The following is a 27,222-nucleotide window of genomic DNA, read 5'->3' as shown; positions in this document are numbered from 1 at the left end:
TTAGTCCTCACTCCATTATATTTCAATATTTAGTAATAGAGAGTTTATTAATACTAATACGTTTATCCAAACAAAAGTGATGAAGTTTACTACAAAGTTTACTATGCTAACGTGTATGTGTATTTAATATGACAAAAAAAAACAAAAAAAAAACATGCAAACGGCAATAAATAAAATGGGCAAAATAAATAATGCTGCCTTTTATTATTAGCATGTGCTTTAACTGTCCGTTGTGAATGTACAGCTGCAAGCTTCTTTGTATTTCGGAGTCTTTAATGTGAGCACTATAAATACACAGGCAGACAGACAGTCAGAGGTGTGAGCTCAGGGTCAGTCCATTAACAGACGGGGTTTAACAGAAGCTGGAGCTTCTCCTGAACTTTAATTCCACTAAAATGACCCACTACCACCATTAGAGCACGTCGACAAGTGATTATTTTATTTTCACATTTATCACACACTCATAAACATGATTACCACAATAAGAAGAACATTAAAACGACATAGTTCAAGTAAGCCTGTGTAGCACAATATGGTACTCATGTCCTGATCATTCAAAATGTGTTTTACACGGACATACACAACAAATAGACATAACGTTTAAAAGCTTAATTCAGTAATCAGGATTAAGAGTATACAAAAACGTATACAATTGTTTTAAATACATAATCTGCTTGTAAAATTTGGTGTATGAAATATTGTTCCTGGGTCTAAGCTTCTACTCATTTGAGTTAATAAAACTCTCAATAGCTGTTTATGACCAATGCTTGGTCTTATAACACATTAAACACATTCCTGGCACCAGTATTTGAACCATTTATAAAAAAAATAAACATGAATGTAAAGATTATGATAACAATATTCAATAGTATTACAGGAGACTGTAAGCGTATACCATTTGATACCATTTGTTGTTCACTTTTGGCATCTGATAGAGAATTGGACTATTTAATGTTAGATGTCAAACATAAGCATATAAGGGTTAAAATGGTGCATTAAAATGAAATTATAAAATTAAGCTCAGTGGCTAAATTTCAGCTTCCAAGTCAATCCCCTAAAATCCTCTCCTGAATTTGCAGTAGTTCCAGTCATTCTCGACTGGCTTCTTTAATTCATTCCCATTTCCTTCACCCAGCCACCCTTAGCCTCTGCAGTGTAGCTGTGCACACAGGGGTGACCCAGACACCTATATGTGTCATGCATGCCTCTTTGGGAAGATGAGACCTGCTTTTCACTCTTGCCGAGTGTTTGAGCAGCCATCTTTATCCCTCAGGGTGAAATGTGAGGGGAGGAGGCGTGTGCTACGCTCCATCCCCTGAAACCGACCCACAAGGTAACACGCGATCAAAATCCTGCACAGGTTATGCCAGGCATCCCACACTTACGCTGGCTGGACTTATAAATAGCCGGCTCAGGGGAGGAGGGTCAGGGTCTAACACTCACACAGGGCCCTATTAAGAGCTCATCGGAAGAACCGTCTCTCCTTGAGCTCCTTCACTGGAGAGGAGCTCATCTTCATCTCCACCACCACCATCATTATCATTACTAGAGTGATTTCAGTCCATCAGGGCTCTTTAGGGCTCACAGAGAAGATTGTTTCTACGTAATCATGTGTGTTTGAACAAGTGAAGTTTCACAAACTAATTTTGAGGGGAGCACATGCTATTGATCAAAGCTAGTCTCTCATATCATCGATAAACCAATCAGATGAATCCAAGCCTACATTAAATAGCTTATCTTTGTTTTGTTTTTTTGTTTTTTTTTGTAGAATCCCCCATCCACACCTTTTTCTTTTTCTAGGGGGAGCTCTTGAGACCTACCTGATCTTGGACCCCCCTTTCATGTTAGTGTAAATGACCAGGCGGGAGCACTGAGCTCAATTATCTCCAAGCTCAGGGCTCTCTCCCGGGAGAGCAAGCCAAACCAATTAGTGGGACATTCTACCAGAATGTACATCACATTATCTGTCCTTAAAATAAATATACAGTAAATAAAAAGTATTTCATCCCAAAAATGTCTAAAATAGACTGATGGTTGATTTAGATGAGTTATTCTGTAAAAGAATATGTCATTCATTTGTCAACGCAGATTTTTGTTCTTAATTAAAAACACTCTACAAATGTACAAACCCTGTCATTGTCCTTGTCCTCAGACCAATTGAACCCACAGCTTTAATAGTTTTGTTATGCTAAAAACTATAGAAAGTATCAAGCAATAGTGAACTCTTGAAACATGTCTTTTATGGATGATTTGGAACAGTGTCACATTGTTAGCCTAAGTTAACGTGAAATCCACAGTAGGATGCTTTTGATTGGTTTTCTTAAAGTCCTGCAGGTTTCCATGTGATTATTTTATTGATTGAAGATATTAAATTGACATTCATCTTGAACAGTGTAATTGGGTAGCAATAAGTAACATTTCAGTTACATTAATTTTATCCACAGCAAGTGTACACTTTTTTTTGTTTAAAAATGCATAACAGTTCAAATGACTTAAAAATAAGACCCCTAAACAAGGAAATTGTGTCCATTAGAAATGTGTGCTTTATAATATTGATTATTAAAGCTTCTAAACATTTGCAGATGTTTACATTTGAACCAGTTGTTTCCAACTCCTAAAGTTATTTCAGTAAACAAGGCTTTGTTACTTTAAGGGTTAGTTCATTGCTAAATGAAAACTTTGATGGTTTCTCCCCAATGGGGCCTTCAGTTTCCCAACAAGTCCAAAGACATGTGCTATAGGTGAATTAGGTAAGCTAAATTGTGCCTAGTGTATGTATGTCCTGGTCTTCCAGGTTGGGAGTTGAGCATTGGGCCAACGACCCACCTCGTAAAAATGAAATGTTACAAAACACAACATGGTGAGGCTAAATATCAACTTTGATATGCAGTTGAAGTCAGAATTATTAGCCCCCCCTCAATAATTAACTCTCCTATTTATTTTTTTCCTCAATTTCTGTTTAATGGAGAGAAGATTTCTTGAACACATTTCTAAACATAATAGTTTTAATAACTCCTCTCTAATGACTGATTTATTTTATCTTTGCCATGATGACAGTAATAATATATAGTGATAATATTTTACTAGATACTTTTCAAAACACTTAAAGTGACATTTAAAGGTTTAACTAGGTTAATTAGGTTACTAGGCCGGTTAGGGTAATTATGCAAGTTATTGTATAATGATGGTTTGTTCTGTAGACTATTGAACAAAATATAGAGCTTAAAGGGGCTAATCATTTTGTCCATAAAATGGTGTTTAAAAAATTAAAAACTGCTTTTATTCTAGTCGAAATAAAACAAATAAGGCTTTCTCTAGAAGAAAAGTATTATCAGACATACTGTGAAAATTTCCTGAATCTGTTAAACATCATTTGGGAAATATTTAAAAAGAAAAAAAAAAAGCTCAAAGGAGGGCTAATAATTCCGTTATCAACTGTATAAACAGCCCTGGGAGTAAGTAAACCTAAATTTAACAAATAAGAATGAGACTTTTGTAATAATATCAATGAATTCAATGTGTTTTAAATGCTTCTTTTTAATTCATCTATTGTGTGGAGTATGAAGTTGTGCCAATTTTGCCCCTGAATATTAAGAAAACCAATCTCATAGAATTTAACTAATTGGATCCAGGTTTTTTTTTTACAGCCAGATATATTTATACCATATCCATTAATTGATTTAATCTAATAGTATTTGATTTGAATCTGACAACATACTGTACATTAAAATGAAAGAGATATTAACTAAATTTAAAAGGGTACAAGCAGTAAACTTTGTCGTTATTCAATAATCTTCAACTTCAATAAGCTTTATCGTAATTTATTTTTCTGAGAGTAGTAAAAAGTAAAAGTACTTTGATATCTATTTTACTTTGATATTTGAATGACATTAAATGCATCTTTATCATTGCTCATTTAGATGTGCTCTTGACATTATTCTATAATTTGTCCTCCTAAAGGTCGTATGGGGAACTGACCAACTGCACGTTCCTGGTGGCTCTAAAGATGAACTGTTTCTGGCCCAACCGCATGGTGGACGAGTTCTTCATCCGGGTGCACAGGCATTACTTCCATGACTGCTCACTGTCTGGACGGCTGCTTCACGACCCGCCCAATCGGATCCTGGGGCCTTTTATCGTGGTGCCCATTCTGGTGACGCTGCTCATGACTGCTCTGGTGGTGTGGAGGAGTAAACGCAGCGAGGGAATCGTATAAATCCAACAACTTCCACCTGCAGCAAACAATAGAGAAGGTGATTTCACAAACTCAATGAGTTGAAACACTTTTACTGAACACTGCCATGGTGTTAACTGAAAAATCCTTTATATGGACAAAACCTAACACAGTTTCTTTTAGCTAGTTTTCAACTAAATATTTTGTCATGCCAGCATTTTTTCAGTAAAAAGGATCTTCAAAACAAATGCAAGTCATTATTGCGATGACGGATACACATCACCTTGGATGGATAAACACCAAACAAAAGGAAGAACACTGTTTTATTCTGTGTTTGACTGTGATGTGAACACTGTACTCAGTCACTTTGTCACCTGTAAACCTCAACACATTTATAATCGTGCTTGTGCCAAATGATGATATTTTTGATGGCAGACATGATTGCTGTTATTTTGTTGATTTAAAAAAAAATAGAACAATGAACATGCCAATAGTATTTACAATATTAATGACATCACCCCCCCCCCCCCAAAAAAAAAAAAAAAGAATGGAGAAATTAAATGTAAATTGATTATTGTATTTAAAAAGTGTGTCCAGAATCAGACATTTTGGTAAGACACAAAATGCTCTTTAAAGTCTAGTAAGCTGTCTATCTGTTTAGTAACAATCATATTTTGTGATTCACAAATGTTCTTCATTTATTTGTGGTTGTGAATTGCATTATGGGACCTTGATCTCTGCTTTCTCTGCTTTTGATGTTGAAAATTCAACTTATACTGTTTAAAAGGGTGACTTTAATTGAAAGTTTAGTAGTTTAACATAAAAAGTAGTTTAAAAATAAAAGTCACCTTTTTAATCGTTTCAAGGTTAAAAGTTGTTGGAAGAAAGATCAAGGATCCATGCAATTCAAAAGCATAAATAAATGGATCACATAATATGAAAAAATAAATCACAAAATAGGAAAAACTGCTAATTTTCTGATAATTTTTTACAGTGTGCATTTTAAGATGGACAATGTCTCTGATCAGTGAGATTCTGATGCCTTGGCCAAAATCTAATGCCGAGTTCTTACTGGACATTTTTAGCCCTGATTTCCATTCGCTAACAGGTTTTGTGAAAGTGAAATTCCTGGCATGAAACCCTATGCGCTTGCAGGCTGATAGGTCACCTAATCTGCTCCTACATGGCACAGGAGATTGGCTGCTGTCACCTTGGCAGCCAATGAGCTTGCACCTCATCAGTTTAAAAACTCTGCCATTCTACGCTTTTTAAGCTGTGGTGCATTTTCAAAGACCCTCCTCAACCCCAGCTCTACCTGTGTTTAGATCTGCTACGGGGGTTACATGTATATTAAGTTTGCAACAGCAGCGTAGCAGATCTATACCAAGACCAAATACATCAACATTGCCATATACTGTACATATTCAATCTCGAGAGCGTTCATGACAGAATTGAGGACAAATGCCTCAAATCAGAGTTAAATCGGTTCTCATTCATGAGTGACAATCAGGACCCGTCAGTGATTCAAAATTCTGCTGTGTGAAAGGTGTTCTGACTGGCAAAACACATCAGTGATGTCCCACAGCCAATAAAACAGGGTAGTGAGGACTGTGGGGAGGAGTTTTAGACTACAATATCAGAAAACATGGCTTTGGTTCTGAGAAAAGTTCCTTCTCAACCTATTTGGACCTAAGAAATGGAGGAATTTGGGAAAACTTTACCATAATCATCTATGTCAGGGGTGTCCAAACTCAGTCCTAGAGAGCCGCTGTCCTGCTGAGTTTTGCCCCAACTTGCTTGAACACACCTGCTAGGAAGTTTCTAGTGATATATAGTAAGGGATTAGGTAGTTCAAGTGTGTTTGATTAGGGTTGGAGCTAAACTCTCCAGGACACCCCCGACTTTGAGTTTGGACACCCCTGATACATGTCTTTTAGATGTTTTGTCTGATATGTACTACAATGGAATATTTACAGTCTTGCACCAAAAAACTCCTCTAGTCAATTCTTCGGCAATGTGAACACAACAGCAACTGAATGCTACCCCAGATAATCATTCTGATTGATGATTTGGAAAATCAGGCAGTGTGAACTTGGCATAAAAAAAAAATCAGTTATTTTATGTAAAATAATGTAAAATAATGGCCATTAAATTACAGAAATTTGCTGTAAAATAATGACAGTTAAATTGCAGAAATTTCCTTAAATTTTAATTTCCGGTAAATTTCTGTAATTTAACATCTTTTGTTTTACAGTAAATTTCTGTAATTTAACATCTTTTGTTTTACAGTAAATTTCTGTAATTTAACATCTTTTATTTTACAGTAAATTTCTGTAATTTAACATCTGTTATTTTACAGTAAGAAAATGTGAAATAATGGATTTTTTTTCAGTCGCATGTGTTCTTCAGAGAAGCCAAGCCCAGAATGCACTGCTACTAAATTAAAAGAGCTCAGAGGAATTGATACTTTCCAATATGAAAAGAAATCAATAAAAGTTGTAATTAAAGGTAAAAGTGGAACCGGTGTGGTCTTTTTTCATGTGATGAATGTTTAGGAGGATTACTTGGTAAAAGTCACTTTTTCATGAATGTTTATTGAGTTACTAATGAGAGTAGAGCACGTCAGAACTGTGGTGTAAAGTGGGCGCAAAACGAGGTATCTGTAATGATTTTGTAAATATCCTCCTAATTTAAATAAATGAGAACAATTTCGTAAAGGCAGTGTATACTTACAATTAGGTACTGAATTACTAAAATGTGCTGAAGCCATCATGGGTATTTGTGTGGTACTGCATGTTTTATGTTCAGTGAATAATAAATGTCATCTCAATTAGGCTTGTACAATTCAATCCTACTTCTGGAGCTTTCAAGATAATTTAATTCCGCCATACAAAGACTGCAAACGACTATTGTTTGGCACCATCTGGGTTTTTGAAATCAGACATAACTGCGATTGAATGCCTAATATGCTAAGGGACAATGCGCAATTTGCATTATGTTTAATGTTTTCATTTGCTCCAAAGTCAAAAGTGTTTGCTCAGTTGGCTGAACTTGTGAACTCCCAGTTGGGAAAAAGAGTTGTTGACATCTATTTGTAGTGTATATACTGTAGTGTTCAGAATCAGAGCTGCAGTCTTTTGAACTGACAGTGGCTGAGAGAATTGAAGAGAGTGTTTTATTTTTTTGGCAAGAGGCCATGTTAAAGGTTTAAGACACCCTGGAGTACATTTTAAAATTTTACATATTTCTGTGTGTTGAGCATCATTTAAGACAACATTAGCACCTGTCAGCTTTAATTGTGGGGAAAACTGGATAATTTTGAGCTTTCGTCCGCTAATTTCATCTTCCAGGTTTAAAATTATTTTTGGGGCGGGCATGATGTAGCACGCATCTTCTAGTGGAGTGATGATGCGTCGGTTTCTCATTATTATTCATAGCTGAATTTTCTTATCCTATGAGAAGAGCCTGCGCCTTCATTATTTATGGGAGCACATGCTTTCCAAAGGCAAGGCACACCTAGCAAGCTGTAGAACCCAATGAATAGGTAAAACTGCGTCCACGCACAGCACAAGTCATATATGTTTGCTTCGATGATCCACAGTGTTTGTGTCAGGTGTGTCTGTATAAAGGACCCAAAAGCAGAGGAGTTCAATTCAATAGGGTTTTTTAATAAAGTAAGCAAAAAGAAAGTGACTCAGCGCTTGCTGAGATCCCAGAGCAGATCTTGAACTTTAGTAAAAAATAAACTGAAAACTGGACCACAGGCAATGTTCAACAGTACAGGAAAAATACCAACAAAAATTAGTAGCACCACATGAAAAAGAAAAATCAGGAGTGGGCTAAATTTCAATCAAAAAATAAAGTTAGTTTTTGGTCCAGGCCTGGTAATGCAGGAGAAGGGCAATGGCAACGCAAAAGATCAGCTCTCCAGTAGGGCAGACCAAATCCGGGATGGATCCAGGGAACTGGACAGAGAACACAATGATAATACAACAGACCGACAAGAAGGCTGTAAGAAATCCAACACTCTGACAAAAGGAGAAGCGAAACACCCTCAGATATAGGAGCAGCAATTAGCAGAAATGAAAGGCAGCTGGCAGTAACATGTGAGGCTACTAATTGTAAAAGACGATCAGCTGAGTAAAGTTACACAGCAATTTGGAGACAAATTAGAATGTTGTCAGTAAGGAAAGATAGAAAACGCTGTCAGAAAAGAAAGAGGGCAAAGTTCAAACCCGGGTTCTGACAGTACCCCTCTCCCCAGGAACGCCTCCCGGCGTACCCGAGATTTGAGGCAACTGCCGATGGTGGAATTCCTCAATGAGCGCATGGTCCAGAATGTCCCGAGCTGGGACCCAACATCTCTCTTCTGGGCCGTACCCCTCCCAATCTACTAGATGTTGAAAACCTCTACCTCGCCTCCTTGAATTAAGAATCTTTCTGACGGTGAAGGCTGGAGAGCCTTCAACCATCAGGGGAGGAGGAGGAGAGGGTGTAGAAGAAAGGGGGGAGTGGGGAGAACGCAAGACAGGTTTGACACAAGAAACATGGAAAACAGGGTGGACACGGCGTAGACTCCGGGGTAGCCGAAGCCGCACCGCCACCGGACTGATCACCTTGGTAATGAGGCATGGTCCAATGAATCGGGGTGCCAATTTACGAGCAGGGACCCGAAGTGGCAGGTCCTTAGTGGAGAGCCACACCTTTTGACCACAGACATATTTGGGTGCATCAGCTCGGTGGCGGTCAGCAGTTCTCTTGGTGCGTTCCCTGGTCCGCAACAGTGCCTGCCTGGCCCTTTTCCAGGTGCGGCGGCAGCGTTGAATAAATGCTTGGACCGAGGGAACGGCAGCATCGGCCACCTGGGAAGGAAACACAGGGGGTTGGTAACCAAGACAACACATGAAAGGAGACAGCCCAGTCGACGACACCGGCAATGAGTTGTGAGCATATTCTGCCCACACCAACTGCTGACTCCAGGAAGAGGGGTTATGGGAAGCCAGGCATCGGAGCATCCGCCCAAGATCCTGGTTTGCACGCTCAGTCTGGCCGTTGGTCTGTGGATGGAATCCTGACGACAGACTAGCAGTAGAACCAATCTGTCGGCAGAACTCCCTCCAAAAGTGGGAAATGAACTGGGGCCCCCTGTCAGAGACCACATCCTCCGGAAGACCATGAATCCGGAAGACATGGTCCACGACCACCCGGGCCATCTCCCTAGCAGATGGAAGTTTGGGGAGGGGAATGAAGTGGACCGCCTTGGAAAAGCGGTCCACCACAGTGAGGATCACAGTATTGCCATCGGATGGAGGGAGACCAGTGACAAAATCCATGGCAATATGTGACCAGGGGCGGGAGGGAATGGGGAGAGGATGAAGCAGACCAACGGGACGAGAATTAGAGGATTTATTTTGAGCACAGACCGAGCATGCACCCACAAACCGGCGGATGTCCTCCACCATAGCTGGCCACCAAAAGCGCTGACGAACGGCAGCCAGCGACCTCCTTATGCCTGGATGGCAAGCGAACCTGGAGGAATGACCCCACCGAAGGACAGCTGCTCGGGCCGACACAGGAACATACAACAGACCCACCGGACATCCCTTGGGCACCTGGACTTTGGCTAAGGCTCGCCTGACAAGGCCCTACACCCCAGATAACAGCCCCCACCACATGGCCCCTGGGCAAAATGGTATCAGGGTGGGGATTGCCATACGGAGTGCCAAAGCATCGTAACAAGGCATCTGGTTTACCATTCTTAGAACCAGGTCTGTAAGAAAGAGTAAAATTAAAGCGCCCAAAGAACAATGCCCAGCGAGCCTGTCGGGAGTTCAGCCTCTTGGCTGTCTGAATATACTCCAGATTCCTGTGGTCGGTCCATACCACAAAAGGTTCAGCTGCCCCCTCCAGCCAATGACGCCACTCCCCCAAAGCCAGCCGCACTGCCAGCAGTTCCCGGTTACCGATGTCGTAGTTCCGCTCTGCAGGAGACAAACGGTGAGAATAGTAAGCACAAGGGTGCAATTTATTGTCTTTAGGGCATATCTGAGAAAGAACTGCTCCGACACCCACCTCTGATGCATCAACCTCCACCACAAATTGTCGTGCTGGGTCAGGTAGGACAAGGATTGGCGCAGTTGTAAATCGAGACTTTAATTCTCTAAAAGCTGCCTGAGCAGCTATAGACCAGCAAAAATGAGATTTGGTGGAGGTTAATGCTGTCAGAGGGGCCGCTACCTGGCTGTAGTTGCGAATGAAACGCCTATAGAAATTCGCAAAGCCCAAGAATTGTTGTAGAGCTTTGCGTGAGCCAGGAACCGGCCAGTCGGAGACAGCTCTTACCTTTTCTGGATCCATTCGAATGCCCTCCACCGAAATTATGGAACCCAAGAACGGAACTGACTGGGCATGAAAAAGGCATTTCTCTGCTTTGACAAATAACTGATTCTCCAGCAGCCTCTGCAACACTCGTCTGACGTGCTGGATGTGCACCTGGAGAGAGGGAGAAAAGATGAGAATGTCATCCAGGTACACAAAAACAAATTTGTTTATCATGTCTCTCAGCACATCATTGACGAGTGCCTGGAAGACAGCTGGGGCATTGGACAGCCCAAAGGGAAGAACTAAATATTCAAAGTGCCCAGTGGGGGTGTTAAAGGCGGTCTTCCACTCATCGCCCTCCCTAATCCGGACCAAATGGTACGCGTTGCGCAGGTCCAACTTTGTGAAAACCCTTGCTCCCTGCAGGATTTCGAAGGCTGTTGACATTAGAGGAAGGGGGTACCTGTTTTTAATGGTTATGTCATTGAGCCCTCGATAATCAATGCAGGGACGCAAGGAGCCGTCTTTCTTTTTCACAAAGAAGAACCCTGCTCCGGCCGGAGATGAGGAGGAGCGGATGATGCCGGCTGCCAGAGAATCAGACAAATACTTCTCCATGGTCGCTCGTTCTGGGGCTGACAAAGAGAAGAGCCGCCCTCGAGGAGGTGAGGTACCAGGTAGGAGGTTAATAGCACAATCATACGGCCGGTGGGGGGGGAGTGATGCAGCTCGGGATCGACTGAAAACCATGCGCAGATCGTGGTAAACCCCTGGAACCCGGGAGAGATCAACATCCTCCTCCTGCAAAACAGAAACAGAAGAAACAGAAGAAGGCAAAGGTGCTGACACAAGACAATTAGCATGACAAGAAGATTTCCAAGTTATAATAGTGTTCTCTGCCCAGTTAATGTGTGGATTATGTAAAGATAGCCATGGATGGCCCAACACTATGGGGGTAGCTGGTGACTCAAAAAGGTAAAACACCAATTCCTCCCGGTGGTTGCCAGAAGTGACCAGACTCACCGGCACAGTGATGTGGGAGATGACAGCTAGCTCACGGCCATCCAGTGTGGAGACAGACACGGGATCCACTAGAGGCTGGATGTGAACCCCTTTAAGATGAGCCCATGTCGAGTCCATGAAGTTGCCCTCGGCACCTGAATCCACAAGCGCAGAGCATGAATGGAGGACATTCTTGATGGACACCATGACAGGCAGTAGGGTGCAGGAGCAGAGGGATGAGGAGATGAAAGTGCCGCTCGCCAGAACTCTCCTGATTACTGGCGAGCACTGGCTTTTACTGGGCAAAGTGAAGCAACATGACCCTGCCCGCCACAGTAGAGACACAGCCCTTTAGACAATCGTCGTTGTTTCTCCTCTGCAGTAAGGCGAAGTCTGCCCACCTGCATGGGTTCAGGCTCAGTTGGACCAAACTTCAATTGGGCAGCAGGAGGCAACTCAGTGGCTTCTGGTCGTGAGCCCTTTAAAACACGACGCCTAAGGTCAAAACGATGATCCAGCCGAATGGCCAGGGAGACTAGTTCATCAAAACGCTCTGGGGGATCACGAGCATAAATTTCATCTTTGATTATGTCTGTCAAACCATCCAAGAATCGAGCTGACAATGCCGCTTGATTCCACTCGCTGGTTGCTGCAAGTGTGCGGAATTCAATGGCATAGTCTGCCACAGAGCGTCTACCCTGTTGGAGAGCTGCCAGCAGTCAAGACGCTTCCTTTCCGAACACAGACCTATCAAATGTTTTGATCATCCCCTCCTTGAACCGATGAAAGTCAAGACAACACACATCTTCAGCCTCCCAGACTGCTGCCCCCCAGTCTCGGGCCCGACCAGCCAGGAGAGAAATAATGAAAGCCACTTTGGTTCTCTCCGAAGCATAAGTCTGAGGTTGAAGAGAAAACACAACTTCACACTGGGTGAGGAAAGATCGACAATTAGAAGGCTCACCCGAGTAGACTGGTGGGTTGTTAACCCTGGGCTCCAGTTGAGGGATGCGAGTAGTTGTGGATGGCCCTAACCCCTGCTGGAACTGGAGACTATGGAGCTGATCAGAGAGCTCAGCTACCCGGGAGGCCAACATTTCCACTGTACGACGTGCTGAAGTCAGCTCCTGCTCATGGCGGCCTAGCATGGTACCTTGAAACTCCATTGCAGACAATACAGACGAATCCTCCGCTGGGTCCATACTGGTCAGAGTGTTCTGTCAGGTGTGTCTGTATAAAGGACCCAAAAGCAGAGGAGTTCAATTCAATAGGGTTTTTTAATAAAGTAAGCAAAAAGAAAGTGACTCAGCGCTTGCTGAGATCCCAGAGCAGATCTTGAACTTTAGTAAAAAATAAACTGAAAACTGGACCACAGGCAATGTTCAACAGTACAGGAAAAATACCAACAAAAATTAGTAGCACCACATGAAAAAGAAAAATCAGGAGTGGGCTAAATTTCAATCAAAAAATAAAGTTAGTTTTTGGTCCAGGCCTGGTAATGCAGGAGAAGGGCAATGGCAACGCAAAAGATCAGCTCTCCAGTAGGGCAGACCAAATCCGGGATGGATCCAGGGAACTGGACAGAGAACACAATGATAATACAACAGACCGACAAGAAGGCTGTAAGAAATCCAACACTCTGACAAAAGGAGAAGCGAAACACCCTCAGATATAGGAGCAGAAATTAGCAGAAATGAAAGGCAGCTGGCAGTAACATGTGAGGCTACTAATTGTAAAAGACGATCAGCTGAGTAAAGTTACACAGCAATTTGGAGACAAATTAGAATGTTGTCAGTAAGGAAAGATAGAAAACGCTGTCAGAAAAGAAAGAGGGCAAAGTTCAAACCCGGGTTCTGACAGTTTGTTGCATGTTTTTGCTGTCAGGGCCGATACAGCAAAGCTGTTGGTTTGCAAGCATTTCTGGAGAGCTGTAGGGGAATTGGAGAATGGTGGACTTTTAACAGTTGAGTTTGTTACTATTCAGACAAATCACCTATATCCACACTGCCGTGTTTGTGTATTACTGGATTACAGGCAGGGCTAATGGTTGGAATAGACAGGGCAAGAGACGTTCTCCACTGCTATCCGCTGTGTCTGCTTTCAGACCCGGGGATTGAGGAGGAGAGAAGTTATAAACTATAAATCATAAATGATAGTGTTTATATAAATATGATTATCTTTATAATGACATAACAAACTGTGGTTATGTGCATATGAAGTTACAAATAACCAGCCTGATCTCATGAGAAAACGTAAGTATTTTATGTTTTGTCAGTTTAGGGGCTAATTCAGTTCAGTTGTACGAAAATTTACGATTTTAAAAAGGAGGCGTAGCACCCAACCCCACCCCTAACCCTAACCGTCATTGGGGGAGGAGCAAATCGTACTAAATTGTACGTATTAGATCGTACCAATTCATACAAATTAGCCACTGAATCAAAAAGTAACGATTTCCGTTTGCATTGGGATAATAAATAGCAGGACATTAAATTACTTACTTATTTCTTTGCATTTTAACGTTGTAAACTATAAAATCATGGGTCTCCTCACAGTTTGTGTGTCATTTTGTGAGCTAACTGACGACAGTTGTTCTCTTCCCTGTTTTTCCATGCTCTGCTGGCCACACCCGCTCCTCCCTTCTCCACGGCCATCTGGGAGATTTTTTTTTTTTCTAAATTGCTCCAAGATGGGTGTGGAGGAGGGAGGTGAGGTAGACTATTTTTTCTGTTCAAAACATCCCACCGGCTAAGAAGTTTGCTGCATTTATATGCAATAATTCATTTATTAGTACTAAATGGATGTTTTCATTCACATGGTTTGGGTAATTGCTTTTTTTCAGCTATGTCTGTGTGTCTCTGGAGCTCTGTCTCCACTGTGAGCTCTTTAAAAGCATGTGGTGAACCGGACATCGGCACAGCAGACTCTCTAATATCAGCTCCGTTTTAAAGCCTCTGATATCTGCTGTAGTTCTAATAAAGCCGTTTGCCTCGGCTCTTTCATTCAGGACATTTCCCCTCATTACTTTGCTTTGGAGCACATCATATGCTGTCAGAAAAACAAACGGACACACGAGAAGGCATGTGGTCAGGAGTCAGCAGAAGTTTAACTGGTAAACACCTGCAGGTCAGATCGCTCCGCTTATATATCCCCAGTTAGTGAATGTTGGTGTCACATGATGTTGATGTTTTTCTGTGTTGTTGCTGGAAGGATGTTTGTGGATTCATGTTTTATTCTCTTTTCACCCTGAGCTTAATTTATTTTTTAAGCAGGGAGATGAATAAGAAATTATTGTAAATATCTGCCTGCTCAAGAAACGCAATGATGTGTCACTATTTTTAACACAAACTTTAAAGTGCTGTGCTTGTCAACCTAAAGCACAAAGGAAACAAGAATTCGGCATCATTTTAATAAAGCTCTCAGAAGTACAATGCAATCTGGATCATGAAACTGATGAGTTGGCAGAAAAATATATGAAGAAAATCAATACAGTCAGGTCTCATTACTCAGGTTAGACATGACAGATTTTTATATTTTGTAGGTATTTTTTTTTTTACATTGAATCACACTTTTTTTTATATGAATATCAAAGTTTTGGAGACTGGATGTTTTTGAAAGTTATAGTTCAGTTTTTGATAATGTTGTATTCTCTCTTTAAGAAAAAGGTGTTTTTTCATGATATGTTTAGTCTATATACGGTTGAAGACAGCATTATTAGCCTAAATTTGAATTTATTTTTTCAATTATTTTCCAAATGACGTTTAACAGAGCAAGTAAATTTACACAGTATGTCTGATAATATTTTTTCTTCTGGAGAAATCTATTTTGTTTTATTTTGGCTAAAATAAAAGCAGTTTTTATTTTTTTAAGGTTTTATTTTTTATTTTTTACATTTTAAGGTCAAAATGATTATCCACCATAAGCTATATATTTTTTTTGATAGTCTACAGAACAAACCATCATTATACAATAACTTGCCTAATTACTCTAATCTGCCTAGTTAACCTTGTTACCCTGGTTAAGCCTTTAAATTCCACTTTAAGCTGTATAGAAGTATGAAATCATCTGTCATCATAGCAAATATAAAATAAATCATTTATTAGATATGAGTTATTAAAACTATTATGTTTAGAAATGTGTTGAAAAAATCTGCTCTCTTATAAACAGAAATTGGGAAAAAAATAAACGGGGAGCTAATAATTCTGACTTCAGCTATAGTTAAGTATTTGATGATATTTTATTCTCTCTTTAAGAAAAAGGTGTCATTATATACTGTACATACATATGATGTGTTTAGTCTATATATATATACACAGTACAAGCAACCAGAACAACAATCACAAACTATAAGACTGCAAATGTGCAGTTTTTACTTAATTTAGCAGGATTGTTGACCTGTAAACATGTACTAACTGAAATAATGCAGTCTGACAAAAGAAGAATCTAAAGTAAGTTTCTAGTTTCCCCAGAATGTGTCTGTCAGTTTCAGGCTCACAATACTCCACAGATCATTTATCACATTTCCAATTTTCTACTTTGTAGGTTTGTGCAAAAGCAAAGCATTTTATTGTTTGTACATTTAAATTCTCTTCAGAATGTTTGTATCTTTAAGCTCCCGCCCAATGTAGAAGATGAATTCAAATTTCTAATAGTAAGGGGAGTGACTCAAAAGTACAAAACCATTTCAAAATACATAATTGTCATAATGTATTTAAAAATATGTATATTCTCATTAGAACAGCATATAAACTAAACTAAATGAAATAAAACAACTTTGGGATGGTTTTGGACTGTTAACATTTACTTTTTCAAGTTTTACATTTATAAGCGAAAAAAATACAGCATGTAATATTGTGACTACATTTAAAATGATACTAGCACAATCAAAATTAAATACTTCATAAAATGACAATTTAACACAATCACTGTTTCAATATGACTGTTAAGGAAAACAAAGAATGCCCAAAGAATTTCCAATATAAAAACAATTTGACTGCAGTGGACCCTTTTTACAAGCCTGTTATGACACATTTAACAGTCATTAGCATCAAATCCTTGAAAGTTTTTAATATTTAGATTTTTAAAAAACATATTAACATTTATATGTATTTATGAATGCATTATATCATCTTTTCTTCAAATTACCAAAAACTAATTACCGCTTGAGAGAGACGTTTCTAATGCAGCTTCAATGGGACAGGACAGTAAATTTGACATTTATTTTCTGCCTTCATAAGTCTTAAGATTTTTTTCCTTTTCCTGGAAGTGTTTATAACATCATTGTAAACTTTTTATTTTATTTTTTGAGCAAAAAAGATTGTTAAAAAAATGTGTTGTATTCTCTTATTCACTGCACTCTAAGTTTTCCCAACTATGATGACTTCCACTACTGAGAAACCCAAAAATGTGAAAAGGATCTCTGTATGAAGCAGGATTACAGAACAATTTGACCCTCAGTTTCGCAAGGCCGTATAAAGTGTTTTTTTTTTTTTTGTAGTTTTGAAGAACAGTATCTGAATGCAGTATCTGACAACATGCCTTTTTTTTGCATAGATATTTTTGCAGAATTACGCAGATATTTCCACATAGTGACAAGTGTTTTCAGGAGGTTTTTCGTTTTAAACTAAAAAATTTATAAAAATAATTTGTGAGCATATTTGAGATTTGCAACGTTACACAAACAGCTACATAACACACTGAAGAAAACTGAAAACGTGTCATTGTAATGTTAAACAATTCGTCAAAAATATATTTTACATAAATGGAACTTAACTTGGTCCTTTATAAGCAATCCATATATTTTTCCTGACAGATAATGGATGCTCTTTGGTTATTAATGCAAATTGTTTTGTGCGCCGCAGGCAGTGTTTCTGTGAAAAAGTGCAAATCCTTAAATCCGATTTTAACCCAGAAATTGGAAAGTTCTACTGGTAAGATTTAAATTCTTCAGACTACAGATGCCTGAATATTCACAAGCATACTGTATATATTCATCTAGTGACAATCACAGTCAATTATTTTACAAAAAACTGACATTACCAATTGTCATAGCATTTAAACAACCATTATTTGTTTCCAGAGTAAACAATGAGCTGGTCTCTTGAGTAACATTAATTTCTTATAAAGGCTGTATGTGGAATCAATAACATACTTCAAATGAGGCCTCATATATTCTATTGATTGCTTATGAAGTGCAGACTATTGCATAAGCCAAGGGTCACCAATCACGGTCGGTATCCCTGCAAGGTTTTGCTCCAACTTGCCTCAACAAACCTGTCTGGATGTTTCGAGTATACCAAGTAAGACCTTGATTAGCTTGTTCAGATGTGTTTGATTAGGGTTAAAGCTAAAATCACATTTATGGTGGAGGAGGAGAAGAATCATTCCAAATACACAAATTTGAAGCCATGTTTTAAAGGACAGTCCTCTGCGTTAGATGAAAGGGTAAACGGACCAACACAAGGAATATTCACAGACTCCTCACTAATGAGACAAAGCCGTCATCCATCTCTTGAGCCGCAGCGGAGCTAATGGCCATTACAAAAGAGTTATTTTCAGTTACAGTCAAAGAGTTACTGTAAGTAATGCACCAATTAGAGGAGCCGTTATCAGAGGGCACAGGAAATCTGTGAAGGACAATTCAACTAAAGCTTAATTAGACACTTTCCAGCCACTTTAGAAAGCTAATTCACTCTTTCATCGCATTTAAGCTTAAATGTTTCATTCGCAGCTGATTTTCTATCAATTTAGAGATTTGACCCATGTGTCATTGTAAAAGGGATAGTTCCCCCTAAAAACTCTCCAGCATTTTCTCACACTCAAGTGATTTTAAATGTTTGCTTTTTCCCTCTGTTGAAAACAAAATAAGATATTTTGAAGAATGTTGGATGAAAGCAGCCACTGACATCCATAGTAGGAACTAAAAAAGTACTGTCAATTAGTCAGTGGCTGTTTCTTATCTTTATCTTATTTTCTTTACCAACATTCAGTAACTTCCTTTGCATCCAACAGAAGAAAGACACTTAATCTGGTTTAGAGGAAGTTGAGGATGAATAAACGATGACATCATTTTGATTTTTGGATGAACTATCCCTTTAAGACAATCCAATAATCCTGCCACAATCACACACACAGTTTGGAAGAATGTAGGTCAATTTTTGACCTTTTCATCATAAATCTGTATAATCTTTGAGCCTGTCCACTTTTGTCAGCTTCCAGAAGCTGTGCCTATTGATTTGTATTGCTTTCTTAGTGTAGACATGGGGCTGAATGTGTTCAAAAAGCCACAAAAAGTACTCTCTTACTGCTGACCAAACACATGCAGTGGTTAAATAAAATAAAACATTAAAAATAATAAATCTGGCAAAATGGCCCCACAATGTCAAATGATTTAAGTTTTACAGCTCTTTGTAGGAATATATGCTGATTTCATGTGGCCACCGTTTTAAAACACGACAGCAAGGCTGTGGTGGGAAAAAACCCGGAAATATAGGATCAGCACACATTACAACAACACGCTGTGGACTAAAATCGTCCAGCGGTTGCTGTGATTTCAAAGCCCAGATGTGGTGTAAACATCACTTTAATTTCATTCAGTTCAGTTTAAATGAAACAGTTTGAAGCATATTAAGCATCAAACAAAATCACAATTTCTTTAAGAGTAATATGCTTAATTGTCCTCTTAGACTTCAGTTCATGGCACCAGGTAAACACCACGGGGACGCTTCCCTGCTTCAGTTTATGTAACCCGGTGAGCACTAAAACAATGCAGTCCTATGTAGCACACCCTCGTGTTGTCTGTAATAGTGTTGTCCCGTTGCTGAAATTTAAAAAACATTTAAGCACCACTGAACGTGTTCTTAAACAGCACTGATTTGCCATATTCACCAGTGCATTAACAGAAATGACTGTGACTGGCCATGAAGGTCATCAGTTCACCACTCTTCACCGAGTCCAAACACAAATACCAGGAGTCTGGAGCATTATATAATGCCACGAAGATCAGTCGATTGCTTGTCGGTGTTTGCACTCTGTAAAATAGCGGTGAAGTGCAGTGAACTGATGACCTTCACGACCAATCATAGTCATTTCTGTTGATGCACTGGTGAATATGGCAAATGATCTGTGTTTAAGAACTCGTTCAATGGCGCTTAAATGTTAGCAGAAAATTTAAATCTATGAAATACCAAAAAGGGCCTGTCAAAGGGCATACTGTATGTCAAAAGCTTTATTAAGTATATCAAAAACACTGGACCAGAAATTTGTCAATTGAGGGCAACACCAGAACATATGACGAGGGTTAGCAGGAGACTGCTTACAGGCATCCCTTTTATTAGGAAAAAATATGCTAATTTGGCATTGATTTAACAAGCACCATGTGGTGTATATAAAGGAGGAGTGGACTATCTTTAAAATATCTTCCCATTGTTCTTCCGCAATACCAACACCAAGGTCATTTTCCCACAATTCTTTGAGAAAAACCATAGGATTTACATTTAATGTACTTATTAAATTATAAACAGCCGATATTAGATGTTTCTGGCCTGTATCTAAACCAAAAAATAGTCAATAGGAGGGCAGTTAGGAGAAACTATTTCTTAAAGTGTCTGATGGACGAAATCTATGACTGTATGTCAAAAGCAAGTAAAACAAGTAATGCATCTCAGCTGACCGCTTATGATTAAATCACTGAGAATGCTTTAGTACCAGATGGAAACAGAGCCTAGATAAACTCAAACTGATCATGTGTCTTTCACTGTGGCTATGACTCCACTGTCAAAATGATGACAAAATAAAAAAGATTACTTTGTGGCTCTGTAATTGCCGTGTGTATCCTCAAGCCATGCGCAAGAAAGCAGATTTCTGGAAGTCTGGTGCCAGCATGTGCAGTTGTTCCAGCTCCACTAGCTTGTGTAATTGCTGCTGCTGTAATTGTTATAAAAAGCTTGTTGGATCTCAAAACTGGCCTGGCAGTCTAAAAATCTGCTTCCTGATGTTGCCCAGATCTCTTTAGTTTGGTGTCAGACCCAGAGCGTTTACAATTGCAAAAAGGAGGAAATTGATAGGAGGCTGAGCACGGCCAAGGGGAATCTTTATGGGTTTACAAAACATTAAGGAGTGTGGCTGAGGGCATTTATATTGACATAAATAGTAATTATTAATCAAAAAAGGTTACAAGAGTCAATTCAATAATGTAACTATAAAGCAATGTAGACTTCTTGGAAAAATGTGCCTACAGTTTTGCAAACTGATTAAAAAGAATTGATTTGTGATTGCACAATACTACACTACCTGACAAAAGTCTTGTCTGATCCCGATAGTAAGAGCAATACATAATAACCTAGTTGATCATTTGGAAAAGTGGCAGAAGGTAGATTTTTCCAATGAATCATCTGTTGAACTGCATCCCAATCATCATATATACTGCAGAAGACCTATTGAAACATGCATGGACCCAAGATTATCTCAGAAATGTCAAGTTTGGTAAAGGAAAAATCGTAATTTGGAGTTACATTCAGTATGGGGGCTTGCGACAGATCTGCAGAGAGGATGACAACATCAACAACAAATTCAGAGCTTATTGTCCTAAATAAATAATTAAAAACCAAGCCATGATCATATTCTATTTGTTTTTAAAATAAGTGTAATGTAAAGCCTTTGCCTTACATATTAGCCACTTCTGATACCAAATGATCAACCAGAAGTCGAGTTATTATTTGTTGATCGTAAACTTAAAGGGCCATGAAACCCCCTCGTTTCAGCAGGGTGTTTTCACACCTCTTCTTTGGAAAAAGTCAGAAAAGTGGGGGTGTCCAGCTCTGTTTAGGGGGGAGTGTCGGAGAAACTAAAGTGGGAGGGTGTGGGAGTGTCTATTTGGGCACGCGCGAGTTTCAGTCAAAATACACAGGAGAAAGGGATGGTGTTTAACCTACATGGACATCTGTAGTCGAATTATTTGCCAAATTATTAAATGTCGGACTTTAACTGCAGTTCGGCTCTTTCATTCAGGGAATTCATTCATGCCCCTCGCAACAAACGAGATATTTGATTCGAGGAACTGCTCTAAGCGTGTATTTTTCATGCAATGTTTGATACCGCACGGCGAATGACAGAAAAAAAACCTCAGCATTTCCCGGAAACTTAGATGCACACAGCAGGTAGCGTCAGAAAGCCGCGTGTGTTATTCCGGTCACAAAATGCGGTGCTAACATGTTTGCACTCAATGCAATAGTTAACTTATTTGATACGAACAAACTGAATATACAAAGAGCACTGGTCGCTCACTTACCAAATCTGTAGAGACAGGACAATCACCAGCAACTAGAGCCGCGTCTTTATGAAGAGAAGACTACATCCGGAATCCGGATTTCAGCGTTTGCAGATGAGAACAGCTCTCAGGTAAACAATAATCCCCCTTAGACACGTAAATTATTGTTGTCGAGCGTCGCGTACACTGTAATCCACACGTGATCCAGATGAGCTCTCACAGAGAGAAAATGAAAACGAAACTTAATGGCAGCAAACTGTAAAAGCAACACTTCACGCTTGTTTTGCCAACACAACGTGGCGTCTCTGTGGTGTAAAGACGGTGACACTAATGAATATTAATGAAGTTGCACAATAGAGCGCGCTGATTGGTTTGAACCAAGCCTTACTCATGCATTAATGCATCACACTGTAAGACGTAATAAGGCACACTCTGGCACAGACGCCCAGTCTGCACGCTGGAATACAACGCTATTATGTCATGACCGTGACGCAGCTTCAAAAATTCGTTTCAAACAGGAAGTACGAATTTGCTTGAAATAACGCAAAAACAACCAATTTACACTTTTTAGTGAAATATAGGTGTCCTAATAGTGTTTTTAGCAGTGTGGGACACATATACGACTGTCAACAGCTCAAAAAATGTGTTTTGGTGTTTCGTGACCCTTTAAGCAACAAGACTTTTGTCAGGTAGTGTATGTTATCCATGTAAATAAACATATCAAAGTGCATAATTTCTAAACTTAAACATTATGACTTCACTTTACCAAGAGCAAATTCAAATGTTCTAACTTTAAAGTTAAGTAAACATGCTCATGTCAATGAAAAATCATCAATACAAGACTGTTTCCTCAGCAAATGTGTTAGTATTTCACATTTCCAGTCGGTGATAAGCAGATGTTTCTGGAGCGGTCACTTACACTATCAGCTCAGTCCTGTGTTCTAATGATTAAATGAATTTGCTGACAGCCTTCGCCTCCTGATATCTCCATTCTGTTTTTTACACACACTTTGTGGTACTGGATTTCAGCATCATCTTTTAATGTGTTTGTGTACCGGAACACAGTATTTGGAACAACAGTGATACCAATATCTGTGCATCCCAAAATTATATTATTGTTTGCCCTGTTTAAAACAAGTTATTTCTTAGTTTCACTGCAGTTATGGTCAGTGGATTGAAAAATTAAACATGATTGCTTGATTACAAAAGAAAAAGAAAAAAACAAACGTGCACACACACACACACACACATATACGTATGAATTCTCTAGTGTCGTCAACACTACATCTCTAGCGAAGGGTTTACATACAAAAAAAGAAAAAAAAGAAAAGCCCTGTGTGAGAAGGCAGTGTGATGAAATAAGTGATGGTTGGATCTTATATCATCTCAGTGATGATTACTGTAACCACTGAAACCTCTATATTTGGAAAAAGCTCATTCATTTACAATGATCTAATCCCTGAAGACACTAATGCAGAAATTGACCTTTGTACTACTAGTAGTCAAGTTTTCAAAGGTCAAAGGTCGAACCACAAGTTTTTTTTTTGTTTTTTTTATTATTATTATTAAAATCTATGGTTCTGCCATCTCAAAAAAATAAAATAATATATTACAATGACAAAGACTGATTGGCCCTTATCATACACCCGGAGCAATAAGGCGCAAGACTTGTTTGGCGTGTTTTGTTGCTATTTTCAGATCAGCGCAACTTTAATTTTCCCGTTTTACACCACGTTGTTTAAATAGCAAAACTTTGTTGACTCATGGGTGTTTCAGTCTATAAAGGAGGTGTGTTAAGGAGCATTGTTGGCCCATTGCTATTTTGAGAAACTGAAAGTCTCATAAACTGAATAAATTCAGTTTATTCATGACAATTTTTGTATTATAATGTTGTTTTTATTATTATCAGTATTATTTATTATGCATATTTATATTTGTTTTAATAACAACAAGTTTAGATTTGTCCACCTGTCGGGATTTGGAGATTTATGCATCACCATATGGGGTATAAGAATAGGACGTGTGTTTGGATTTAACTTCATTATTATTATTTTTTTTTATTTGCTTGCTCATTGCGCTCAACAAACTAAATTAAATAGGTAGGCTAATGGATGTCCTCAGCAGAGTGCGTACAACACCATTTCCTTATCCACGAAAGTATAGAGTCAAAGTAAAGTAAAGATAAAGTAAAAAAGGCGGAATGAAGGTGGCTCATTCTTTATCCTGGCACTGCAGAAAATCTGTTTAACTGTTTTCTCTCTAGTGAACCATTCAGTTTTTCCACCTACAAATCCGCCATGTAAACAGCAAATGCGCCATGGCGCGACACAAATGACTCTTAAAGAAAATGGGAGATGAGACGGATTGGTTTAATGAACATAAAGCTTAAAACACATCCATAACTCGTTAAGAAAATTAGCTCAACCTTGTTAGACCATGTGCCACGGTGCAAACCATTTTTAATCAACCTTAAAATAGCAAAAATGCATTCAGACACACCCTTAATGCTTTTGCGCCATGCGCTTCAGACTTTACCTAGACCGCTATGCGAGTCCATAGAGCCCATTTTGTTAAGTGACCAACTAAACCACTGTTGACAGAGCCATCAGGTTTTGATTATGCCAAAGGCCACTTTGCCGAGCATGTTTTTCAAATGTTGCCAAATACAAAATACAATGCCAGCAGTTGTATCCTCTATCCCATTTACACACAAAAAGGTATCAAGTGTATTACAGCAACACATTTCCATTTTCTTCAAATGATTCTGATCACATTCAAGCTGCAGTCACAGATCTTTTAAATCTACAGCACTCATTAGCCGCTTTTATCAGCACAATCTTTTATAAGGATATTTCCATTTATTCTCAAATGTTCTTATCTAAAACGCTGTCTGACAGCAGGGTATTCACTCATTTTGAATTAGTAGCTATATCCTATGCCAGTGTCACCCTGTAAAGCCATTTCAATAATGAAATGACGAGTAGAGAACCTTTCCATTTGCAAGGTGGAAGTAAATTATTTTCAGAGACAGGCTTAGTATCCAGGTTTGTCCTCATTAGACTGTGAATAAGAGTATGTGACAATATCAAAAAACTGTTAGTAATGACTGCCGGACCACATTAAAGAACTTCCTCAGATCCGTTTATTGCATCAGTTGCATTCAGAATTAAAGAGCTGCTGTTATGTTATTCAGATTCTATGAAAGACTTGAGGAAACTCAAGGATTTGATCATGTCCTGAATTGAATATATTTACAAGAGTAAAGCATTTGTGTAGGATGGCATGCTTTGATAGCAACAGATTTATTATGTAACTCATATTGACAACATCCTCCATAACAAAAGCTTTCAGATCAGTAAGATATTAAAGAAAGAAAATAGCTTCTGCTCTAACTGGTGAATCAGATCCGCATCTAATAATGTATGACCAGTAGATCAGCCCTGATGATTGAAGAGAAAGACAGGTAAAGACAGGAGATAATGGTTTTCAAAGAGATCACAGTCAGCCATTCACTTTGACATGTTTGAAGCATCTGAAATCAAATTTCCTGGTTGTGAACGCCAAATGTGAAACAGCTCTGATAAAGCACTGAATGCTTTGCTGGGAAATGCAGATAAACCCAGCGTAAGGCTGTGTTTTGGGTGTGAATAACCACACAGAAATCAATGTTCATCCATCACACCCATAGTACATAATCCCTACATTCCCTACTGTATCACATCTGCATAACAGAAATGCCCTCCCTTCTGCTTTCAAGCTGACTTTTCTTTATATTTGATCTCAACAGGCTGCTTTTATTTTGAATAGTCAAATGGATCATGGACGGCATCTAAAATGTATTTAAAAGGTATTTGCATATCAAATAAAACCACAAAGCTCATGGTAGATTATCTTTGGTGTATAGTATAGGGCTGAATAGGATACATTCTGCTTGGTGAAGAAATAAATGGGAGCATCAAGCGATTACATTTTTAAATCAAATTAATTACAGTGTGGAGATTATGCTGTGTCTAAAATATAACAGGATTTTAACTTCTTATTTACTGAAGTGTTATACAAATTCAATATTGCATTTGCATGATATCGCTTTACTATATCATGATACAAAAATAAGACAAAAACTCATGGGGCGTTTTTTAGTATGAATTGTAAGATAACTTACAATTTTTGGGTGTGTGGAATTTGTGTTAACGTGACACATCATAAGACGTTAATATTAGGTTAGATATAGGTCATGATGTTAGTTGACCAAAATTCAATGCCTACGGACAATGTTATTTTGACGTCCAATAACAATGTCAAATTATGTTGATATTTAGTTGATGTTAGGTTGTGTTGTAAAGTAAAAAAATCCAACATCTGATATGTCATAGTGGTATTGTCCACACAACGTCAAGATGTAACATGATTAGATGTTAATATTTGGTTGATTTTAGGTTGTTTTTAGGTTGAACATTGATGTCGGCCTCTTTTCATTTCCAAACAAAATCCAACATCCCCATGACGTTGGGGTACAATGTCAATATGACATCATGTTGACATTCTGTGCCTGCAGGGTGCACCCAAAAAATTACATTTTCTTTAGCATTTACTCACACTGGAGTGGTTCTAAACTGTTATGAATTTTAGTGACATTTTAGTACCATTAGGACATATTAGTTAATGTATTAACAAACATTGTACTAACTAACATTGTAATGTACTAACACTAACTACAATAAGTATGAACAATCTTGTAATACATTTTTAATTATAGTTCAATCACATGTTAGCAGACCACTGTAGTACTACTGCCTGGGCCCACACGCAACCTGTGCTTTCATCGCGGGGAAATGAAAACAAAACCTTAGTTGCGGCACATTTATAAATGCAACACTGATGACCCATGTCTCCGAACAATTCCTCCTCTTCTACTTGTTTGAATTACGGTTGGCAAGACATTGTGGTATCTCTCTGAACACAAAAGGAGTCTTCAAAGCTATATCATGCATAAAATTGAAGTTGCACCTTGTTCACAATAGGGCACGCTGATTGGTTCAAACCAAGTCTTTCTCAAGAATTAATAAACAGGCATGCTGAAAACTCAATGAAGTCAGTTTGCACCGACTGGTACAAAGAGCCAATCTCCACGCTGGAATTTACCCAATGACCTCATCATCTTGATGTTGCTTCAAAATTTCTTTTCAAACCAGAAGAACGAATTTGCTCTAAACAATGCAAAAACAACCAATTTTCACTTGTTAGCTAAATATTTTGTGTCCTTTAAGGTTTTTTTTAGCATTGTGGGACATACATATGACTGTCAACCTCTAAAAAAATGTGTTTTGGTGTTCCGTAACCCTTTAATGCATTATTAAAATACAAAGTTATGCTTATTACCTTGAGTTATCAGTAACGTAACGTTAACTAACATTAACAAAGTTGAATAAATACTGTAATAAATGCATTACTAATAGTTTGT

At 38.7% G+C, this 27,222-nt stretch overlaps 1 protein-coding gene and 1 long non-coding RNA gene across 3 annotated transcripts in view; one reads left to right on the top strand and one right to left on the bottom strand.

Annotated features, from left to right (window-relative positions):
• The window catches only part of ramp1 (receptor activity modifying protein 1), a 49,583-nt gene extending 44,450 nt beyond the window's left edge, over nucleotides 1–5,133 (top strand). The window contains exon 3 of the mRNA NM_001002693.2: nucleotides 3,961–5,133. Coding sequence (NP_001002693.1) covers nucleotides 3,961–4,216 — 256 coding nt within the window. The 3' untranslated portion in view covers nucleotides 4,217–5,133. The remainder of the gene's footprint in view (nucleotides 1–3,960) is intronic.
• The window catches only part of LOC101884827 (uncharacterized), a 100,648-nt gene continuing 73,843 nt past the window's right edge, over nucleotides 418–27,222 (bottom strand). For both annotated transcript variants that reach the window (XR_012385448.1, XR_012385447.1), the window contains one exon: nucleotides 418–4,232. This is a non-coding gene — a long non-coding RNA (uncharacterized lncRNA). The remainder of the gene's footprint in view (nucleotides 4,233–27,222) is intronic.

The sequence above is a fragment of the Danio rerio genome, chromosome 9, assembly GCF_049306965.1.
Source record: "Danio rerio strain Tuebingen ecotype United States chromosome 9, GRCz12tu, whole genome shotgun sequence".
NCBI classification, from domain to species: Eukaryota; Metazoa; Chordata; class Actinopteri; order Cypriniformes; family Danionidae; genus Danio; species Danio rerio.
The sequence above is the reverse complement of the archived record's forward strand: the minus strand, read 5'-3'. Positions and strand labels throughout refer to the sequence as shown.